Source organism: Chrysemys picta, chromosome 15 (genome assembly GCF_011386835.1).
Source record: "Chrysemys picta bellii isolate R12L10 chromosome 15, ASM1138683v2, whole genome shotgun sequence".
NCBI classification, from domain to species: domain Eukaryota; kingdom Metazoa; phylum Chordata; order Testudines; family Emydidae; genus Chrysemys; species Chrysemys picta.
In genome coordinates, this window is record NC_088805.1 from 14460434 (window position 1) to 14483991 (window position 23558).

The 23558-nt window shown below is 52.1% G+C and overlaps 1 protein-coding gene and 1 gene segment (V, D, J or C); both read left to right on the forward strand.

Annotated features, from left to right (window-relative positions):
- Positions 1-3309: 3309 nt before the first annotated feature.
- Positions 3310-4395, forward strand: LOC101934887 (immunoglobulin lambda variable 8-61-like). The segment is given in 2 exon segments: positions 3310-3384; positions 3518-4395. Coding segments are annotated over 2 exon segments (372 nt in total).
- Positions 4396-7737: 3342 nt separating this feature from the next.
- Positions 7738-17110, forward strand: LOC112061364 (uncharacterized). The gene is made up of 4 exons (XM_065568523.1): positions 7738-8104; positions 8216-8665; positions 15019-15144; positions 15291-17110. Exons 1-4 carry the CDS (start codon positions 7969-7971, stop codon positions 15692-15694), a joined length of 1116 nt encoding a protein of 371 aa, XP_065424595.1. The 5' UTR covers positions 7738-7968; the 3' UTR covers positions 15695-17110.
- Positions 17111-23558: the final 6448 nt, after the last annotated feature.

Consider the following 23558-nt stretch of genomic DNA (forward strand, 5'->3'; position numbering starts at 1 on the left):
GAGCAGGCCCAGTGAGGCTTGGAGCATTGGCGATGTGTAGAGATGGTTTAATAATATAGCACCTCTCACCCCGAGAGATCCCAAAGTGCCTCACAAAGGATATGTCCTGTAGACAACGTGCATGAAATGCAGCCAGCTCTGGGGGAGGGGGTGAATATGGAAAGTGACACAGCCCATTAGTAGGGGGTGGGGGAAGAGGAATTTTCGCTAAGGACACTGGGGCAAACTTCTGCTGTGATGCAATTGCTGTGGGATCTGTGATGGTCCTGCAGAGAGCAGAGCGGCAGTTAGGGCCTGTGGTGTCTCTCTCACTGTCTAGAAATTCTCTTATGGAACCCGTCCCCTCGGTATCTGAGCGCCTCTCGTTGTGTTGTGTCACTTGTCCCTGCAGAGAGACCCCTTGGACCGAGCCCCCTTTAGAAATCTGTGCTTTGCACCACTTTACAGCAATGCAAAAGGGGAAATTACAGAGCCTGGCTCAGACAGTCCAGCCCGGCCGGCAGCTGCAGGAGCATCTGGTCGTGGCACAGCCAACACTAGCGTCTTGGCTGCATTCTGGAGGGTGGCTGTAGAGGAGGGGCTCCCTTGGGATGCAATGCACAGTTCTCTTTCCAAGGCAAATTGGGAGCTGAAATCCCCTGTCAGCCACAGCAAAGACCAAACCATTCTGCCCCAGAGCTAATCTGTGCAGGGAGAGGTCACTGCAGTCAGGGGGCGGGGACAGAGCCGCGTTTCTGTCCCCGGTAACTCTCCATTCTGCTCTAAGCCGCAAAACCCAGCAGTGTGTGACTGTGACTCTCGCTCGGGCACCTGGAAACCCAAGTCAGTTAATTCTCTGCAGCTGGGCTGCCCCCATGGGAGACCATGTGACCTAATGACTTGTGCAAACTGAGAGAGCAGGACACCCGGGAGAGCAAGAGGGGTGATTTCGGTCTGACTCCACTGGATGGGGCTCGTGTATGCTTTATCCTCCTGACGCCGACGGGGAACAGCAGCCACGTTCCTTCTCCCCTGGAGCTGGAGGCCTGAGCCAAACTGGGCTTTATGTGTTTGTCGGGGTAACTTAGTGCTCAGTGGATGCTGTGTGCAGGAGGGGAAAAGGCTAAAGAGGAGGCCACTCGCCGACACAACCTTTCCCCTCTATCCCACCCGCTATTTTTGAGCCCTAGCCCAAGCTGCAACTTCAAAGCGCTGTGTATACAGCTGGTTTTAAAGCATTAGCGTGAGTTCCACTCGCCTGAGTCTGTCCAAACGCTGTGAGGACATACTGAATAAGACTCTGTTTTGCTCAGAAGGGAAGTTTCTTCATGGCCTGAATTCCTCCATAATTCGGAGCTGTCTGCCTGGCCACAGGAACTTTATATGGGTTGTAATCCTGGCACAGCCCCCTGCTACTCCAAACATCCACATGGGGAGGGGCGCTTTGTTAAAGGGGCTGCGAGCTCGGTGGGTGTTGGGACAACAGTGGAAAGAAGTGTGCCTTGGAATAAGAAATCGGGAATAATGAACCAACTTCAGCCTCGTTGCGTTATTTGAGGCGACACCTTCCGATTTTGTCCTTCGCTCCCTTTAGAAGAGCTCTGACTGCCCCTCAGCCCCTGACTCCCAGAACAACCCTCCTGACTGCTCTGCTTCTGTGCTTCCTGCTGCCCTGCCACTGACACTGGAACAGAGACCATTCAGCTTCCCCTGCTCCTCACCACAACCCCCATTCCCTGCCTCACCACAGTGCCTGAGAGAAGGGTGGAGGTTCTCACCAGGCAGGTCGCAGAGGGAGAGACAGGCTGGAGCCAGGGAGCTTGGAACTGGAATCACAGACATCCAAACTCTGCTAGCGTGCTCTATGGTGGGATCAGATCTGATAGGTGCTTAATTTGTGCCAGGCCTTGCCAGGGTTCAGCCCCAGCGCCTCTGGGCTCGGCAGTTTATAGCCCTGGCATCTCTGAGCTTGGCAGTTCATAGCCCCAGCGCCTCTGGACTTACCACGTCAGTTATGAAAGTAAAAAATGGCTTGAGCCCCGGCTCGTCTCTCCTTACAAATGAAGCACTGGATCGGATATTCTGGTTCAGGCTCAGGCCCATCTGCACATGCAGCCTCACTCTGGCAGAGAACCAGTCGTGCCAGGGCTTCGCACAGGGGCTCTAATAGTGCACAGAGGGGCCACACACCACGGTCAGCTTCTGGCCAAGTGGGCTGCTGATAAATGTCCAAGTGCTCTGAGGGACTCCACTAGATGAAACCTGTCTACCGACGTACGGTCCAAACCTGTGCGATGCTGAGGGTCTCCCGGAGGGCCAAAAACCCTCGTCTCCCACCTGAAGCCAGTGAGAACTGGGATGTTCCACATGTCACCGGGAAAGGCCCACACGCCCTGCTGATCTGAACCGAGGGCTGAGTGGGGGGAGCAACAACCCATACCGGGGCAGAAGGACACACACTAAAGCAGAGCAAGGCACAGAAGGCCGATGCGACGCATGTGCCCATGTAACTGAACACAGACATCATCAGTCTGTTCTCTGGGCTTTGCACCATTAAATATGGACTCCCTGCTGTTGCCATGGCAGCAGTGCATCAGCAGCCCTTCTGTGTTCCAGTTGTAGAGGGTAGCGTTTTGTACACTCGCTCGCTCTCGAGTGCATGCATTCTCTCCCGGAGACTTGGCATTTCTTCTTTCTTTGCTGTTTTCCTTGAAATAAGTCGTCTAGACTGTCTACTACGTGTTTGGCTTTGTGTGTGTGTGGAAACGTCAAAGCAGCCCGCGCGAGAGCCCCAGAATAATCCAAAGTGGCTCCAGGGTGAGAACAGAACAGGACCATCCCAGTGAGACTGGCCGACTGCAGCCGAGAATGGAGCAAATCAGATCATTACAGTTCTGCTTCCTGTCTTTGGACACGGTCACCCTCAGCAGAGCTGAACACGTCACTGGGCTCAGGGAGGTACTGCTCAGGGAAAGGCAGTGTGAGGATCATCCCTTCTGTATTGCATCACAAACGAACTCATCAGCAAACCCGGGGTACCAACATGGGACTGGGAATAGCCCTGAAGCTGGGGGAGGGGGCGAGGCAGGGCTCCTCCTAATCCAGCAGATTCCTGGAGTTTGTTAATATTTCCCCCGTATAGTTCAGTACTTTACAGTCACAGCAAATCTAAGAAAGATCCCCTGTATGTCTCTGCCCTGTCTTGGGGTGACGCAGGTGCCCAGAGCAGCAGCCAGTGAGCAGGGAGCAGATTTGCATGAAGGGGCCGTTCTCCAGCGCTGGGGGTTTAAGAGAGAATCGGAGGGTCCCAGCCACAGACCCGTTTGCCTCCCGAAGCCGAGCTCGTCTGGATTCCCACCATGGCCTGGGCCCCTCTGCTCCTCACGCTGCTCACTTACTGCTCAGGTGAGAGAGGGGCCCATGGCGCTAGGGCAGCCCTTGACTGGGTTTCACCTTCCCCCTCCCTCTTGGGAATTTCACACAAACGTGTCACGCCGCAGGGCGGGTCTCATAGCTTTGTTTGTCCTGTGCTTTCCAGGTACCAGCTCCCAGTACGTGGTGACGCAGGAGCCCTCCTTGTTGGTGTCTCCTGAAGGGACTGTCAAACTCTCCTGTAGCGTGAGCATCGTATCTGACATCACCAGCATCTACCCGTACTGGTTCCAGCAGCGGGGGGGTGGGGTGCCTCGCCTCCTCATCTACAACGCTAACGTGAAAGTGTCAGGGACCCCCGAGCGGTTCTCTGGGTCCAGCTCCGGTAACACGGCCTATTTAACCATCAAGGGGGCCCTGGCAGAGGACGAGGCTGATTATTACTGCCTCACTCACTACTATCAAGGAGGGGCTTTTAAGGCTACACAGTGAGACACTCAGATGGGGAACTGAGACTCAAACCTGCCTCCCCTCTGCTCTGCTCTGCAGTCTGTGCTCTGCTGGGACCTGCCCAGGCTGCAGTTTGGCCTCAGACTTCCCCCTGCAGCCTGAGTGATCCTCAGTGGGTTTGTGCCCCTCACTCCCTGCAAAGCGGAACGCGGGTGTGCGTGTGTAGGGGAAAAACAGCTACTCCCCCTTACCCCTCCATCACTCTGGCCTGTTGGAGGGGCAGAGATTGAGCTGTGCACTTGGCCTCCTCTCCTAGTTTGGGATTGACCAGCTTCCCCTCCAGTCAAACCAGTCTGGGCAACTCATCCCCCGTCTCCATTCGGGAGTGACGTCCTTTTCTCCCTGTGAGAGTCCATCAGCCGGTTCGCCAACTCCTCCCACCAGCCTGCCCCACAGAGAGAGGGGTGGGAGGTGGGGGATTAGGAGAGGTGTCTGCAGGGCCAGTTCCAGGCACCAGCCCACCAAGCTTGTGCTTGGGGTGGCACCTAGAGGGGGGCGGTGCGGTGCTCCGGCTCCGGCCGCTGGGGAGAGCGGGGCCACGGCCGGGGCTCGCCGCCCTCCCCCCGGCGCTCTGGCCGCTGGGGACAGCGGAGCCGCGGTGGGCTCGCCGCCTTCCCCCCGGCGCTCTGGCCACCGGGGACAGCGGAGCCCCGGTCGGGGCTCGCTGCCCTCCCCCCCGGGGCTCCGGCCGCCCTCCCGTGCCGCGCTGGGGCGGCAAAAAAGCCAGAGCCGGCCCTGGGTGTCTGTCCCCATCCCAGGAGGTGAAGTGCATCACATGGGTCAGGATCCCCTGGTCAGACACGTGGCTTCCAGTGGTTTGATTTGGCCAATTTACGATTTAGAAAATAGGTCTCAGGCCCATGCAGTGGTTTGTGTGACAGGACAATGCTCCTCTCTGCAGAATCTCCCGCATTCCCCCGGAGCGGTGCACGAGACATGAGTGAGTGCAGAGAAATTCCTCATCCCACAGGGGCTCTCCTTGCAATCGTGTGGCTTTGTGCACAGTGTGCCCCAGTACTGAATAGATTATCGGCACATGGCCTGACCACACTCAGTGAGGCATGGAGGTGTCCTTAAGTGGGGAAGCCAGCGACAAAGCGCTGGATCCATTGTTGTGAGCGGTGGGGACCAGTCACTTCTAAGGGAGCTCTTGGACAGCATCAGCTCAAATCACCCCATCTGTGCACTGACAGTCTTGATAGCTATTGACCTGAATCCAATCTGCCTTTTTAGGGGCAGTGGAGAGGCTTGGGTGGGGGAGAAGCTCTGGCCATACCTGGAGAGAGTTAAAACCCTCTCCCTGAGCAGGGAATCTTCAGCAGGTGTCTGGCTTCTCTGCAGCGATTGCTGGGGAGCCCAGTCAGGGGCTGGATTCAGCTGGAGCTAATTGCTCGTTACTGGGGAAACCAGGCACTATAAGAAGGGGGAGCAGGGGCAGGTCACTCTGTTATGAGGGTTAGGCTGAGTTAGGGGCCCTGTGCATTCTGGGATGGGGGAGAGCTAGAACAGTAGGGAGCCTTTTGGCTTGGTTTAGCGGGGCCAGCTCTCTGATCTCAGAGGTGAGGCTGCCCCTGTGCCAGAGCTTGGCTTACCTGACCTGTCAGGTATGTTTGAGACAATCCACTATAGGGCTAAACCCCCACCAGAGCAATCCCAGATAGGTAACTGAGCGAGTGGGTTTGTGAGTTCACAGACAGGAACATTCAGACACCACAATGAGTGGGAAATATTTCCAGATGAGGAGTTTACTCTAGTTCTGGTCTAGTCCCAGCTGCTAGTAGCTGAGCCCAGAGCAGGGGCTGCTGCTCTCCCACTCTGTGTTTTGTTTGTAAGTTGGTATTTTGGCTTCTCCACCAATGAGAACTTTCCCCCAGGTGGACTCTGCCTCCCTATTACACGGCATTTCATCTTCTCTGCTCTTCCTTCACTTGAAGGAAACCAGCACCAGGGCAGCAACAAGAAAAATTGCTTGCAAAAGGAAAAAGCAGAATCAGTGGTGAACAGGCAGCAAAACATTAAAGGGATTAGTGTGTTCCTGGGAGTGAGTCTGTGCCGTGTAAAGTGATTGATCATCCTACACCTTTACACACCCACGGAGTTGATTTTCTTACCTATCTCCTTAGAAACAATCCACATCTAGTCTATTGTTTCGAGACAGCAGCGTTCCTGTGTGTGCAACTATCAGAACGGGGGCAGCTCCCTGGGCAGGAATTCGACCACAAACTATAAATCCAGAGTAGCCAGCTCAGCAATCGGAGGATTTGCCCCCAAACTGCACAGACCTGATCTTAGTCTCAGCAGCAAAGGACGTGTCTAGATTTCCATCTCCACCTCTCCATGCAGCCAGGAGAGGCAGCAGCCTGCTAATGAAGTAATGCTGGAGGAGGAAGAGAATTCACAACAGTGGCCTGTTCCATTCAGCTAGTCCCAGCGTTTTCCTGGGGTTCAGCACATTCTGTTTAAGAGAAATGGGGCCATACCATCCAGTCCATAGGGGGTGTTAAAAACAAATCTCTGTCCAAGCCCAGCACTCTCTTCTCCTGGCGGTAAATGGAGGGGAGAGAAGGGAAAACGACCTGCCGAGCGAAAGGGGCTTTGCTGCAACAGCCTCAGAGCAGAGGGGAAGCAGAACGGCCTCAATGGTCAGTCACCCAACTTACTGCCACCCTCCCCCCCCCCACTCTAATGGCAAATATACCAGAGCATGTTACCCCCAGTGGTAACTTCCTTACTGCCTGGGAAGCCCCTGGGAGTAGGTGCTGTTCTCCTTGCATGCACCGTACACGCCATGCCCTGGCACTTGGCTTACTCCTGGTTTCAAATCAAATTGCAGGATGCATATTGTCCTGCACTGGGATGGAGGCTCATAAACCTTGGGCTGAATTATTAGTTCATTGATCTAGTGTCATTGCTTACGGTGCTTTTTTTCCTGATTCAGTGAGATGAGCCCCACGGTAACAATAAATAACAGAGAAACAGTTTAATGAGCTTTTTTTTCAGACTGTCCTTAGGAATGCAGTAAGATTAGTCAAAGTATGTCATCAGTTCCCATAGCAGAAGTGGTTCTTTTTTGAAGGATTGCTATGTTAGGGCATTGATAAAATTAAAATATTGGACACATGCAGATGAAATAAAAATAAAGGAGTGCAATCGTTACAAAAAGCATAAAGTCCAGTGTTGTCACCATCTCATGATTTTATTGCAAATCTCATGATATTTGGAGTTTTCCTTGAAGACCAAGCTTCTGGAGACAGCTGATCACATGAGAATCTCCGCTTTTATTTTATTTAAAATAATTTTCTAGCCCTCATGGTTTGGACAAAAGCTAGCAAATGGGAACCTTAAAGGCTCAGGAACCACAAGGCAAATAGAAAGCACCCCACATTGGCTTAAAAATCATGAGGTTTTTTAAAAAAATCAATTTCAGGATTTTTAATGTCTGACTACTGATTTTTGAACACTTGAGGTTGGCAGTACTGAAAGGTACAGACACTGGAAAGATTGTATCTGTGCACGTCAGAAAAGTAATGAAAGCAGTTGTTAGAAATTTCAGGAACACAAGACAGTACATCAAATAAGTAGGTTTGGAAGAATTCGATTTTTAGTGGTAAATGTTGATTTCACAGCGTACACAAAATACAACAACAAATATTTCCATGAGTAATGGCTTTCCCAAGGTCCTTAACAACCACCCTTTCTCCATTCCATGCAGCGCAAGGTGCTGAGCTTCTGGCACATGGGAGATAATGCAGACAACCCAGCCCTCCAATTGGAGACCAGAGCCATAAATAAACTCTGTCAGGGAATGACCTTGACCACACTGGAACAGATTATCGCCCCAATGGGCTGGTGTCCTGCCTTCAGCAGTGAGGGGGATCTATTGTCCGACCCTCCCACTGTACAGTGCAACAAACCAATTGAACAGCTGTGGGGAATCTGGTGGAAAAAAATTTCAAGGGTGTCCTCATGGGATAAAAATACCTGAGGCCGTCATCACTTACTCCTAGCCCAGCAACACACCGACTGTCCCCGCATGCTTCTGGGGTGGGTGCCAGTGAGTTGAGGATAACTTGGAGCCTATCAGAGGCATCCAGATTTGCATTCAGGATGTCCGCTCACATCACAGGGTTTAAGAAGCAAGCGGAGAAGGCATCACTGAATTCAGAGAGCCCTGTGGCTGGGTGTGCTGTTCCTAGGATGGCTTGGGTCACCACACTGCTGGTTCTGGTAGCCTGTTGGGCAGGTAAATATAACTGCATACTTGATCTCAGAAGCTAGGTCAGGAGTGTGCCCGGTGCATGGCACACCCACATTTACAGATACTTTGGTGACCTGTGGTTCTGTGTTGTTTCAGGTTCCAGCTACCAGTTCACTTTGACTCAGCCACTCAGTATGTCAGTGACTCCAGGAGAAACTGCCCAACTCGCATGTGTTCCGAGCAGCGGAGAAAGCATCAGCAGTAGATACATACGCTGGTACCAGCAGAAGCAAGGGGAGAAACCAAGATACCTGCTGTATTACAAGGATGACTCTACCCAGGGTAAAGGCTCTGGTGTCCCTGACAGGTTCACTGCCTCTAAAGACACTTCCAGGAACACCTGCTTTTTAACGATCAGCAGGGCTCAAGTGGAGGACGAAGCTGATTACTATTGCTTAGACTGGGACGGCACATCTAAGCAGCACACAGTGATACAGCTGCATGGAGAAGAGGAGCAAAAACCCCTCTCACCCGCAGTGACACAGCACCGGGAGCCCACCTGCGTGTCTCTTGTTCCTATGAGATGGCCCGGTGGATTGGCTCCTGGCTAAGTGTGATCTCCAATTCCTGTCAGTCCTCGTTGCCTTTCAAAGCTACGGGCTTTTCTGGCTGAAGAACTCACCTGTATTCTGACACAACATCACTGCTCTGATGCACAGACTGAGTTAAAGGCAGTAAGGGACTCAATCCAGGGCACTAGGGATCACAGCCCCAAGGATACCAACGAGAACCATTCCGCAGAAGGCATTATGCTGTGATATTGGACCAGCTGAAGCGTTTTTTGAAGAGGTCTTCCTGGCTAATGGTGGTACAGTTAGCACACTTCTAGCTCTGGATCATAGTTTCAGAGAATTTCAGCCTAGAAGGGACCATTGTGATCATCCAATCTGACCTCCTGTGTGAGACAGGCCAGAGAACTTCACCCCGTAATTCCTGCCTCACGCCCAAAAACATGTGGTGGAACTCGCCCATCTCCTTTAGAAAGCCCCCAGGCTTCATGTACCACAGCCCTTTGTATTCTGCTCCAGTGCTTAATTACTGTGCATGTCATTTCCAGTTTGAATTTTTCTAACTGCATCTCCCAGGCGTAGGATCTTGGTCTGCCTTGGTCTACTAGATTAAACAGCCCCTGAGTACCTGCTCTTCCGCCGTGATCAAGTCACCTCTTAACCTTCTCTTTGACAAGCTAAATAGTGAGATAGAAAATAATTCAGCCGACGATTAGTGTTTGCCAGACCTTGAAATATTCACGTAGCTCTTCTCTGAACCCTTCCTAACTTGTCAACGGCCTTTTAAAATTGCAGACCCCAGAACTGGACACACTGTTCCAGTTGTGGTCTCTTGAGTTACACAGACAAGAGTAATCTCACCTTCCTTCTCCTCCAGCACACACACAGATGCTGGTGCTGATGTAACTATTTGCATGGAGTTGTCCTCTTGCAAACAGAGAGATTGAGCCTACGTCTCAGGTGCTGAGGGCTCCCAGCTCCCAATGACTTCCACCAGAGCGCCACGTGCTCAGCACTTCCCAGGATCGGGCCCAGTGGGTGCCCAAGCTCCATGTACACCATGTTTGTAAAGCAAAGCCAGTACAGACAAGGGCACCTAGAGCTGCTGCCATTGGAGTCCTTTGCCCAGGTGCAACTTCTCTCCAGCTGAGCAGCAAAGTTCTAACTTGGTCTTTGTTCCTTTGAAACAATGCCAAGGCTGGGAGACCAGTGGGCTCTGCCGCTCTTTTCTTATGCCTGTTTGTAAAGATCATTTAATGCTTCGCTTTCGATTTTCAGAATAATCCTCAATATTCTTTAAAACATTCCTTTGAGAAAGCCGTCCTTCCCGAGCAACCCTACAATACCAAACCAGTGTGAGCAGTAACGGATTGGATTTCTGGTTTTGCCCTTTAATTGCCTGCAGGGCACGTGGTATCTGGGCTCATGGAGCTTGGGTGGGTGGGATGCTGCGGACAATGAGCAAGGGGATCATTGCTGTAGATTTGCCCCAATGTGCCTGGGCCCTGAAGTGTGGGACCGTCTAACGGGGACTCCTCATACAAGGGATCAGACTTTCCAAACCTGTGAAACGACGCTGCCCACGTCCTTCTCAGTACAATTCAGGTCTCTGCCGAGTGCCGGGCCTCTGAGCTGTGATTGAAGCAATAACAGGAAGCATGTCTGGGAGTCAGTGAGGCTGAGAGCACTGGGGCTGTTTAGAGACCCAGGAGTTGGGGCTTGACTGAGGTCAATTAAGGGGCAGTCAGGACCTCATATGATCTAAGCCCTCAGAGACTCTATACAGACCAGCAGGTGGCAGTATAAGACCGCCCAATAGCATTAGCAACACCCCCCTCTGTAACTCGAGTCCCAAGGGAAGGGCTTTGGGAAGCCTTAAGGACGTAGAACTTGAGACTATGTAGATCTCTCTAGAGCAGGGGTCGGCAACCTGCGGCATGCGTGCCAAAGACAGCACGCAAGCCGATTTTTGATGACACGCTGCAGCCTGCCGAGGTCCTGGCCCCACTCAGCCCCCCCTCCACCCACCGATTTCTCCTGCGGGGGCAGGAGGCAGAAGCTTGGTCATGCCGGCAACCAAGCTCCCTCCTCCCCTGCTTCTTCCCCCAGCGTGGTGCTTTCCTGCCCCTCCCCCTCCCTCTCCCTCTCCCTTCCGCTGATGAGCTGATCGCCCTTGCGAGGGGAACAGAGCCAAGCCGAGTTGCAGTGTGCTCGATGTTCCTCGATGTTCCGGGGAGGAAGCAGAGAGGAGGTGGGGGTGGGGACGGGGCCCTGGGGAAAGGGGTGGGAAAGGGGCATATCCCCTCCAGCCCCCTGTCGTGAGTACCCCCACGAGCCAAGAACCCCAGCCCTCTGCCCTAACCCATTTCCTCCCCCCCCACACACACCCAGGCTTCTGCCCTGACCCTTGCACCCTCCCCCACACACCCAGCCCTCTGCCCTGACCCCTGCAACCTCTCCACAAACCCAGCCCTCTGCTCTGACCCCTGCATCCCCCCCACACCCCATGTCCTGACTCTTGCACCCCCCCACATCCCCAACCTGAGCACCAAATGGGAGCTCCTGCACCCCCCCCATTCCCACCTACACCCCTGCTATGGGGTCCCTGCCCTGACCCCTGCACCCGCTCACACACACCCAGCCCTCTGCCCTGACCTCTGAACCCCCCCACACACCCAGCCCTCTACCCTGACCCCTGAACCCACACACACACACACCCCCAGCCTTCTGCCCTGACCCCTGCAACCTCTCCACAAACCCAGCCCTCTGCTCTGACCCCTGCACCTCCTCCAAACACCCAGCCCTCTGCCCTGACCCCTGCATCCCCTCACACACCTCCAGCCCCCATTCTGACTCCTGCACCCCCACACACACCCAGCCCCCCCACGCCCCATGCCCTGACTCTTGCACCCCCCCACATCCCCACCCCCACCCTGAGCACCAAACAGGAGCTCCTGCACCCACCCCCCATATTCCCACCTGCACCCCCAGTCTGGGGTCCCGGCTGCCGGCCCCTTGCCAGCCGGGGTCCCACAGGCCCTGCTCAGCCCGCTGCCGAACTAGTTGAACGGAACCCCTGGCCGGCAGTGGGCTGAGTGGGCTGGCGGTGTAAGATCAGCATTTTAATTTAATTTTAAATTAAGCTTCTTAAACATTTTGAAAATCTTGTTTACTTTGCATACAAGAATAGTTTAGTTATATATAATATAGACTTATAGAGAGAGACCTTCTAAAAAACGTTAAAATGTATTACTGGCACGCGAAACCTTAAGTTAAAGTGAATAAGTGAAGACTTGGCACCCCACTTCTGAAAGGTTGCCGACCCCTGCTCTAAACTATCTGGAGGAAGGGTCGGCCCTAGATAAATTGGTGCCCCCAGCGAGGGGAGTCTTCGGTGCCCCATCCCCCCATATGTTAAAGTTTTGATTACTGTATTTTTATTGCATTTTCAGCCCATTTCACGACTTTGATGCACGATTTGCAAACATGATTTATCCCTGTCATAAAAGATGATAAATTTGCATGCTAGGATCTGTAAATCTGTATTTATTGATGCCATATATAAGCAAATGGGTTCAAAAGAGATCTCTGGCATCTCATTAATTATGTCCTTGTTTAGTCAATACTTACACTCTTCAGGTATTAAAACACAAGCACACTTTCACAATTACACAATAAAACAAGGTACACAATATCGCAGTTGGGTTCCAACTTCACCTCAACCAGACTGGTGCCACCAGACTCTTTGTTGTTTTTGTAGATACAGACTAACACGGCTACCCCCTGATACTTAACTTCACCTCACTTTGTTCTTATATCTCACTGACTGACTGGTGAGGCCCTGCCCCTTATATACCTAAGAGGACATAGCTGAAAACACTCTTAGTTCTCAGAAAGTCTGGAAGGTTCCATGAAATTTGAATTCCCATCAAATTGCGGCCACACTAACCCTAATTTGAAATGACAATATCGATTTTGGCACTACTCCGCTCGTTGGGGAGGAGTACAGAAATCGATTTTAAGAGCCCTTTATTTCGAAAGAAATGGCTTCATTGTGTGGATGGGTGCAGGGTTAATTCGATTTAACGCTGCTAAATTCGAATTAAACTCATAGTGTAGACCAGGCCTAGGACACGAGGGGGCTGTCCCTTGGGAAAGTAACTAACCCCCCCTCCTCTTAACCAGGAGTGGGACCCAGCATGCAAGGAACAAAACACTATAATACAAACCCCAACACATGAAAGGTCCCACCCAAAAGTAATAATGTGACTAAGGGGACTTTAATGGGACAGGAAACAGAGGCTCAAGGGAAGGAAAGGGTTGAAGTTAACTGATAAATGCTAAAGCAGTAATGATACAACCAGATCTCCACCTCCCCCTGTTCACAACTGTACCACAACCCCCAGCTGCCTCCGGCACCTTCCCAGGCAGACGGAAGGTCTAGGCTGATTCTGGAGATGGGTGTAGCAGTGCTGCAAACACTGGCCGGTTAACAAACACCCTCTTACAGTGTTTTCATCCCTGGGTCTGGCATGGTCCTCTCTGGGGTCCCTGGCTCGGTCCTGGCAGGTTCTCGGCTGGTTCTAGTAGTTGGCACCAGTTTGTTTCTCTGCCTCCCTGGATGCTGGTCTCTGCAGGACTGGAACTGCCTGGCCACGCACTGCCTGGCCATGCTCCCACAGCCGTACAAAGACCCCCGTGTGGGGAGTGGGAGTAACCAGAGGCTCCCTCAGTTGTTCTGCTTCTCTGAGCTCCAAACCCGAACAGCCAAAGTGAAACTCAGGGCATGTCTACAGTGCCCTGCGCTTGGACTCTGGGGGTATGAACAGCAGGGTGCACCAACGTGCTGTGACTCCCCTGCGCTGACGCTGCGGGCGTGAACTTACTGGCCCCGAGTTCACACTAATGTAGTTCTCTGAAGCTGAGGGAGGGGGGTGGGCTTCAGAGCCCAAGCTCCAGCCTGAGCCACGACTTCAAAGCGCTGTCTACACAGCTATTGTTAGAGCGCTAGGGCAAGCCTGGCTCCCAAGTCTATCAGCCTGGGCTGGGAGGCTCCGAATTGCTTCAAAATGCCATGTGGACACACCCCTAGCGGGTCAGTCCAGTGTTCCAGGACCTGGCAAACCCCGAAGGGAGTTACACGTCCATTTTCAGCAAGGAAATGTTCCCTCTCTGGGGAACCTGGGCATCTATGAGAGCCACGTCGCTCAAAGCAGATAGAAAATGGGCAGCATGAAATCATTGCCCCGGGCTGAGTTTGTCATCTCCCAGGGGAAGGAACTGAGTGGAGAAGGGGGCGGAGTGGGCTCAGCAGAGCTAGGCAGAGAAGGAGGAGTCTGATGGGATGGAGAATCCACCTGAGAAATGCTCACAACTGGCTGCATGCTGGGCGAAAGGGGAGGGGTCCACACAGGGCAGTATTTGCAGATATTTGTATTGGTTGAATCTCCACTCAGGTCCTGCCCATCCAGTCAGTTTTGCAGTTCTCTTTCCTTCCTCCGCGACCTGCCAACCCACCACTGATGGGATAATTCAGCCCCAGAAGTTCAAGCCCCAACACCGGTTCTAAATCCTCCAGGCCAGGCTGCTTCCATTAATAAACTTGTGGGTCTGTTCGTGCTACTGCTGGGAAAACTTAGTTGCACACAGAGCTGCAGATATGTTTTTGTACAGCACCCGGCACAGTGCTACCACCATCCTGATCAGGGCCTCTGGGAGTCACTGTAATACACACACTGATAATCTGACAATTTTTCTTTTACCCCTGGAGACATGCGTTCAAATCCTGATTATGTCACAATTGAAACCCTGTGTGGTGGTTCCACCGGTGTTCCCAGTTACACCCAATACAAAGTGATCACAGGGTTAGAAAGGCTGAGGACTGTTGGAGCAGAGCTGTTCCAGACTGGGGACGGTAAAACAGGGCAGAGGCCTGTGGCTGGGATAACTGATGCCTCCCAGGTTAGGATTGGAATGGGAGGCTCTTGTACAGAACAGCCCTACGCCCTGTCTCGCTGCAGCTGGAGTGACCGGTGATGGAACGGAGCGCAGAGCTCATTCCCAGTGGCCCTGTGCCATGGGAGCTGAACGGATGACAGCGAGGGCATCTCTGTGTTACAACATTTGCTGCTGCTGGACGGGAAATGTGTCCTAGTGATCTGCTGAGAGTCACAGCTGGAACCAAGGGAATCCACCAGCTCCTCAGACAGGTGGGAAGCTTGTCACTCTCTAAAGCAGGGCCCCCAGTGACCCCAAGAGCGCACAGAGGGGAACTTGGCCTGCTCTGTGCTCTCAGCCCAGTGAAACAACCTCTCTTGGGTTGGCTCGGCCGCTTTAGGACAGAGCTCTAAGCAGGGGGAGCCACTGAGTGAGCAACAGATTTGCATGAAGGGGCCGTTCTTCAGCTCTGGGGATTTAAGAGAGAATCGGAGGGTTCCTGGAAGAGAGACGTGATCCTCTGGATTCCCACCATGGCCTGGGCCCCTCTGCTCCTCACGCTGCTCACTTACTGCATTGGTAAGGGGGGGGGTTGATCTGGTGAATGAAGCAAATTAAGAATTTATAACAAGCTGTAGCGCTGCTCTCTCTGCAGGCAGCGCTGAGAACGTCGGTTCTGCTCCGTGCTAGGGGGAGTTCTGATGAGCTTGTTTCTCATGTTTCAGGTTTCAGTTCCCAGCAGCTCCAGTCGCTGAAGGCATCTGAGTTCGTGTCTCCTGGAGGGACCGTGACCCTCTCCTGCAGCCTGAGCAGTGGGGCCCTCACTGATAATAACTACCCACTCTGGGTTCAACACAGACTGGGGAATGTTCCGCGGCTGATCATGCACCATACTAGTACCAGGCCCTCGGGGATCCCAGAGCGTTTCACTGGCTCCAGATCGGGTAACACCATGTCCTTGACCATCAAGGGGGCCCTGGCGGAGGATGATGCTGATTATTACTGTTGTGTGTGGACTGGCAGTGCTCATCACAGTGATACAGTCAGATGGGGAAGTGATACAAAAACCTCCCTCCCCCCTGTGCCCTGCTGGGAGCCGTGGTGGCTGCAGAGCCCAGGGTATAAGTGAGGTATTTCGCAAAGCTGAGCATCTCTCCCTGTGAATTCCATCTCTTCCCCCCTCTGCGCAGGGTTGCCCAGCATCATCCCAGCTGATTGCCACAGTCAGATAGAACAGATAAGATATTGTCTCATCCACCTTGTCTCCCTAATATCCTGGGACCAATATGGCTGCAACACGGCAAACAACAGTTAGAAGAAGCAGCCAGGCAGACTGACAGAGAGGAAAGAGAAACCTAAAAGGAAAGAGAAGAAACAAGGAGCAGGAGTCGTTAGATGAAATTACATCTCTGGGGCAGTTCCAGTTTCTCCATTCCCCACCCTTCTCCTCCTTCTCCTCCTCCACTTGGCTGTCGACCTACACAGCAGCTGTCTGGGGCGCTGGTTAGCTGGCAGCATCCCGCTCCCTCTTGTTGTCCATTCTTTCTTCATGAAGAAGCCAGGCAGTGAGTGATACCCTGACTCCCCTCTCAGCTCTCTCTGGTTGGGGCTGGGTTTGTGACCCTGGGTGGCCAAGTCCCACTTTGAAGTTGGCTTTCACTCATTGAAGGGATGATTCTTCGTCACCCCCAGAGGGGTGCAGAGTCCTGACAGGAGACCCAGAGAGACCCTGTTTCATGGAGGTGGCAGGGTGCAGGGAGCCTGCACAGATACATTCCCCACACCCCCTGTGTACCTCCATCCCAGCATGCAGGGGAGTTTCAGGTACAGGAGGAAGCCAGTGGATCCGTGGCTCTGTGTGACAGAATGTACCCCTGTATTCACAGCCTGCACACTACTGTGAGAATCTTTGTACAAGGTATGTCTTGGGAGGTGTCATTAAAAATCTCATAATTTGCTGCTCATTATTGTCTTGGAAAAATATGTGTGGCAACATTATACGTGAAGTTATAAGATTCCACTATATGGTGGTATTAACAGGTGTCCCAAACAGAAGTTGGCAAACAGGTCTGTCCTCAAACCAAGGAATACGTGCCCTGCTTAATTTGCATTTAAGCAGTAAACAGAGGAGGACAGGAAACAAAGGAAGCTCAAACCGGTGAGAAAAAAGCAGCAGGGAACATCCTTCCCCCTAGACTGTTTCTCTCCTGGTACCCAGCTGGAAATGCTTCTCAAAGAGGTGAAACTATAAAACGGAGGGGCAAACGCCCCTAGTCACCCGTCCCTCTCTCTCTGCCCATCGATTTCCTGCACCTGCAGGGACAAAGGAAGCAGCCTTTGGACTGGGGGAGGGCTCCTGACCTAAGAAGTTTGGCCAGTAAGGCAGCTGAAAGCCTGTGATGACAGAACTTTGCTTTGAATGTAACAGTTTGCTGAGTGAGGCACCAGTAGCATTTTATCTTTATTTTCCTTGTAACCATTTCTGACTTTTAGGCCTCATTACTTGTACTCACTTCAAATCTGTCTCTTTGTCGTTCATAAACTTGATTTATTGTTATATCTAGACAAGTGTGTTTAACTGAAGTGTCTGGGAAACTCCATTTGGGGCGGCAAGTTGTGTCCATATTATTCCTTTTAAAGAAATATTGGACCCAGTACAGCTTGTACAGTGCAGGAGAGGGCTGGCAGTACAGGACATACGTTTCCTGGGGGAAATCTAAGACCGGGGATGTGTTGCGGTCACCCTGCAGGATAACCCAGGCTGGGGAGAGACCGAGTGTAACCTGGGCATGGCTGGCAGGCTGCAGTTATACACAGACACTCAGGGTGCGGCTGGCAGGCTGGAAGGCTGTTTGTGAGCGGCCCAGCTGGGAGCTCCTTCAGCGAGGCATTGCCAGACACCCAGGACTGCAGGGCAGGGGTGACAGCTGCTCATCACTCTGGATTGTACCCGGGTATGTCAGGCTATGCAGAGCGGGGGGGCAGAGAGCCATTGAACCAAACTGCAAACCCTGCATGGAATGGAACCACTTCAAGCCAGGGGTTGCGGCAGCCCCGCCAGCCGCCCTAGCTCCAGCACCTCTGCCTCTCAGTGCACAGACCAGCACAGAGTTCAGTGGCTTTCGGTTGACTCTGAACACACCTAAGTCACCTCTTAACCTTCTCTTTGACAAGCTAAATAGTGAGGGATAAAGTAACTCAGCTGACGATTAGTGCTTGCCAGACATTGAAATATCCATGTAGCTCTTCTCTAGACCCTCTAACTTGTCAACGGCCTTTTAAAATTGCAGACCCCAGAACTGGACACACTATCGAGTGGTCTCTTGAATAACACAGACAAGGGAAATCTCACCTCAGACTCTGCTCAGAAACCAATGGGCAGCCAGTGCAGAGCCTGGTTTAAAGGTTTTGTAAATGGATATAAAATGGGAGTTGGCTCAGTCTGGGGGGTCATTCTGTGGAAGGAGCAGGTCTCCAGGAGGGGCTGGAGTGAGGCGAGTGGATGGCTTTGCAGCCCAGAATTGCCAGGGCATTCCCTGCATAGGGGGAACTTGGCAGACGGCACAGAGACGGTTGTGGGAGGAGTGGACAGAGGGGTCACTGAGGCGGTACCACTGGTAGAGTGGAGCTGCTGGGAGGGAGACACAAGAGAGTAGGGCAGATATTGAGGCTGGGAGAGGTTCTGTAGTGCTTTGTGGGCAAGAACAAATAGATTACACTTGAAGAGGCAGAGAAGAGGGATACCAAGAGGGAGGTAGTGTCAGGATGGGAGGCAGGGATTTGACTTTAGTTTCAGGGTTTTGTGTGGATTGGATGGGGCAATGAGGAAGAGTTGGAGGCTGACTCCTACCCGGAGACCCTGACAATCTCAGCGGGGTAATTAGACTTTTTTATAAGTATGTTGAGAACCCTTCCAATTTATGGAGTCTCTGCCTTTCTCCCATGGGCTGTGGTGCATTTAGCAGCCAGTGAGCAGGGAGCTGATTTGCATGGAGGGGCCGTTTTTGAGCTCTGTGGGTTTAAGAAGGAATCGGAGGGCCCCAGCCACAGACCCGTTTGCCTCAGGACGCCGAGCTCGTCTGGATTCCCACCATGGCCTGGGCCCCTCTGCTCCTCGCGCTGCTCACGTACTGCTCGGGTAGGGTAGAATGTTGCCCCTGATTCTCTGCTCTGAGATGCTGGCAGCGGCCACATTTCAGTTCTTTCCTGTCTCGTTCCAGGTTCCAGCTCGCAGCCTGTGCTGACTCAGACGCCCTCGGTGTCCGTGTCCCCCGGAGAGAATGTGAGACTGGCCTGCACCATGTCCTCAGGATACAACATTGACAGCTACAGGGTGCGATGGTACCAGCAGAAGCCGGGCAGTGCCCCGCAGTTTGTGTACCACTATAAAACTAGCAGTGACCAGGGCAGGGGCACAGGGATCCCAGCGCGATTCACCGTCTCCTCTGACACCTCCAACAACCTCTGGAATTTAGTCATCTCTGGGGTCCAAGCAGAGGATGATGCAGATTATTACTGTGCTGTATGGGATGGTAGTAGTAACGTTCATCACAGTGATACAGTGAGATAGAGAACCGAGACCTAAACTCTCCGTCACAGCTCTCTGCAGCCCTGAAGCTCAGAGCATGACATCCCTAAACACACACCGACAAACAGAGAGAGAAGCCATTGGTGGTTTCTTGAACAATGACTGTCCCCTACACCCAGGCACCATCTGTCTGTTCTGCTCTGGGACCTGCTGCACTTTGCTCTTGAAAATCCATATCACCTCCCTTCCCTCCCAAGGGAGAGGCCGGTGGACAATGCTGCAGATTTGCTTTAAATGCTGGAGTTGGCGAGTTACGACCGGAATCCGAACAGAAAAAGCATCTGAGAGCTGGGTCAGTGTCTTCTATCACTGACAGGCCTGACCTTTGCCAGCACCACGTCTCATCATGTCTCCTGTGCTCACAGCACTGCCAGCCCCAGATGGTCAAAACTCATGAGTCAGGCCCCCCAAAATTATGAGACTGGTTTAGAAGTAGGAAGATTTGCCGTGGATCCCAGCCATGATCTGGTCTGTGACAGAGGCCTGCAGCAGTAGGGTCGGCAGAAGTTCCTCCTTCTCCAGCTTTTCAAGGGTGAAGGGAAACGAGAGTTTCCTAGTGACCCTGCGATCCAGCCAGGTCGGCTCAGTAGCCTGAAAGAGCTCAGTTCTACGTGGAAGAGGCCTCTCCCCGGTCAGCAGGAAAGCAGGGGGCCTGGCTGGAGGGGATCCCAGGGCTAGAGGCCCTTTAAAATAGGGGGTTGAGCCTCTGCTTCTCTGTGAGTTTGTTTGTGGTGGTGGTGAAATGGTGGAAGGAAATCCCTGTCCTGGAGCAGGGGCTGGGCTGATCTGATCTCGATTCCACATGGCCTGGCAGTGGGGATGAACCTGCCCACGCTGAGCAGCCCGAGGGGCTGCCGGGGAGGAGGTTCTGTGGGCGTTGGGTGTGTGAACAGGGGGCCAGTGAGGCAGGGAGTCGGGGGCCCCTAAGTGGGGAGGGGGGAGTATGTCACTGCTATAATACAAATCATCATCAGTAAAGACTTGTCAGGTCTGTATCCAGTGGGTCTCATTTCAGCCGGTAACTAGCGTTCTTGGGTGGCATTAGATTCCGAAGTCAAGTCAGGTGTGGAGGGGAATATCCTGCAGTTCCACTGTAAACCGGTTCTGTGATCTGCCGAAAGGAAAAGCACATCCACTAACTTTGTGTTTCACGTTCTTTGTGGGGTGAAATGGAGCAGCAGGCAGGATGCGGGGAATAAGGGCCATTCAGGTGGGTGACTATTTAAATGATCCACGACTTCAGGCCAATAAAGTGACTCCATTGAGCCCTCCCATGTCATGTGCATTAACGAGCCAATGGAAGTGGGACAGTTCAGAGCGGGGGGAACAATATTTACATTCCTTGTGGGTTGTTATAGGTCTGGATTAATTACCCTTTGGGCTGCACAGGTCTGGTGCACATAAATCCTCTTGGAATTGACCAGGGCAGGCTGGGTGGAGGGTGAGAATCTCTTTCTGTTGGGTGCAGTCTAGCAGATTGGTGGGTAGTGCAAGGTGATAAGTGCTGGTACTAAATGGTGAAAGCAGCAGTAATGAACACAGAATAACTTCAAGGACCCCAAGACACCAGTTAGAATGAGGGGGCAGGGATTTCTAGTGCACTGCTGGTGCTATGCAGTAATACATAAATCATAGCAAACGCTTCAAGGACCCAGATGCCCTGGACTCTGGAGAAAGTGATTTCAAATGGCAGAAAATAATTAAATAAAAAATTCTTACATCTCAGCGATCTCTTCTCATAGCCTTCCGGACCCTTGGTGCCCTGTCTGTAGAGCTCTCTCCACATTCCCGATGTTCTGTGGTACAGAGCATGTTATAATTATAATCCTGATTTGCCTTCTAATCCTATTTTTCATTAACTTCTTCTTATTTTAATTGAACTTTCTTCGCTTTTCAATTAAAAAAAACATTTAAGAACAGAAGGCTGCTGTAGTAGCTCTATTGGTCTTTGTCCTGAGCTCCCGGTTTTTCCTTGTCAATCACCGGAGTAGTAAACACAGCTGTATCCGAGCCTACCGAATAGCAGAGATGTGGGATGCAGAAGAGTTCCACACTCTGCTAGTGCCTGGCCTGGGAACGAGGGGGCAGGGATTTCTCTGCACACACCCAGCCGGCATCGCTCTGAAAGCTACATGGACACAATGCCTCAGCCCCTCCCGTTAAGCTGTACAAATCTATTTATTTGCAAGGAAACAATTTGTAACAGTGAAAAATAAGCAAAACAAGTAACTGCTTCCCAGAGTGGCTAAGAAGAGGTCGGCTATTGTTACAAATCTCAATTTCACGAGAAAAGGAAAGGAACGAGATCACACCATGAAAGAACTCTACAGCGATCTAGGCCCAGGGGAGACCCCCAAAGAGCATGGGGCAGCACCACTGGAGTTAGTGGGTGTTTTGCCATTGATTTCAAAGGACAAGGACAAGTGTATCTTTGCACCCACCCAGAGCTGGGCAAAAGTAATTTGTCATATTTCCCTGATTTCACCCAAATGGTGGCCATTTGCATTGCAGGCAATTTCACAGCCCCCAGTTTCTTTCTTTTAGGAGTATTTTTCAAAATGCTCCTTCCCACAGCCACTGGGAAAGAGTGGATTTTCCATGGTGTCACCCCCAATCCAAGTGTGCCGGAAACAATGAGCCCATTTCACTAATAAATAGTGTTAGTCATAATAACAATAACAACCTACAGATACAAAACATAGAAGCTGGGAGGGGCGAAAGCTTACTGCTGGGGAGAGTTGGCTGAGCAGAGCGGGATTTGGTTAGGGGCACCAAGGGCGTGGTGGGAGGAGAAAACTGGGGCTGGAAGGGACAGAGGCTCGAGTGCGGCTGAGAGAGCTCGGGGATGTTGTTCTTTATGTTTCCTTCATACTGCACCTTACATTGGGATCAGCCAGTTTCCCATTTGTGTTCACCAAGCATCTTCCCTCTACTCCTTCAAACAGCTCCCAACGACCCACAGGTTCAGTGAAAAATTCCAGCTGTAAAACCCGCCTGGCACCGTGTGTTTGTCCTGTTTCATCTTTGCTCTCTTGCACTGCCTTGTGCCTCCAGGCTGTAGCCTGTCTGGGGCAGGGCTGTGTCAGTTGTTTGACATATGTAACTGTTGTCTGACATCAGCTAAGCCAGCATCACTATGTGAATAAAAAGTCATTATTATTTTAGGGTGTATATAGTTATGTTTTCTGCCAGCCATTCCTTTGCTCTTCTCCTACTATATTCTGCTGAAATCAATCCCAACAGGGGCCACTTTTCCCAATGAGACCTTAATTTGTGCATGTGCAATGTATCACACACCATCATTTGCACTCACTGTTTCTGAACACTATCCGATACACATACAAGTGATTGGATTTCCTCACACATGTGCATATACTGTGAAAACTGGGTGTGCAAAGATCATGCACAAAACTAGTGAGCATACACTGAAACTGGACTGAGCCCACTTTAATCTGGCCATAAAAGAACAAAATCAGAGGACGTTCTGTGATGCACGTGATCTAGTTTATATTGATGACTGAGCACAAGGCAGCAGGAACTCAGTCAGTCAGATCTGGACAGCTGGACTCTTCCCGGGCAGCCCCTGTGGTCTGAGGAATGTAAACGCATGCAGGCTGATCACTGCACAAATAGAGCAGGTGCACAGAAGGGAAAGTGCAGTGAAGAAGGGGAAACAAACCCCCTTGCGACCACTAGATGGGGGCATTTTATTAACCTTGTGGCCAAGACCTGAAAAGCCAGTTTGTGCTGAAGGGTATCTGGGGACTGAGGGAGAAGTGATGAAAGTCTCGACATGGGCTTGCTCGGGTCGGTTGGGTTCTTTAGTACACACCTGGGTTGGGCTTTGGAAGACAAATCCATAGTTCAGCTTTTCCCCCTTTCTCCCATGCAAATCCTCTGCTGGGGAAATCAGGGCCAGCAGAGTGATTACAGGGCAGGAGTAAGGCAAATGTGCTAAATGCCGACCAGAAGATGTCTCTGAGCAGTCGGGTACATCAGAGAGCACCACAGCTTATTTGCATGCTGGCTCGATCCAGCCTGGCCCCCAGGGCTCATTTGCCTGTGACCTGCCCCTTAGGGCTCTAAAAGATGCTACAGGATTTCACAAAGGCAGGAACCAGTTGAAACCCAAGGTCAGGGTTGGCTCCTTCTCTCCCTCTGTCCATCTCCTCCCTGCACCATGGCCCTGTGCGCTCTGCCTCTCTGTCTCCTGGGGCTGTTCCTGGCAGGTAATTCCCCACCAGGATGACTTTTGGGGGCAGGTAAATGAGCTAATTGGGGGTTTAGCACAAGCCGTGCAGCACTAACAGATCTGAGTTTTGTCTCTGGCAGGTTCCGGTGCCCAGCACGTGGTGACACAGCCGCCCTCAGTGTCAGGGTCTCCAGGGCAGACAGTGAAACTCTC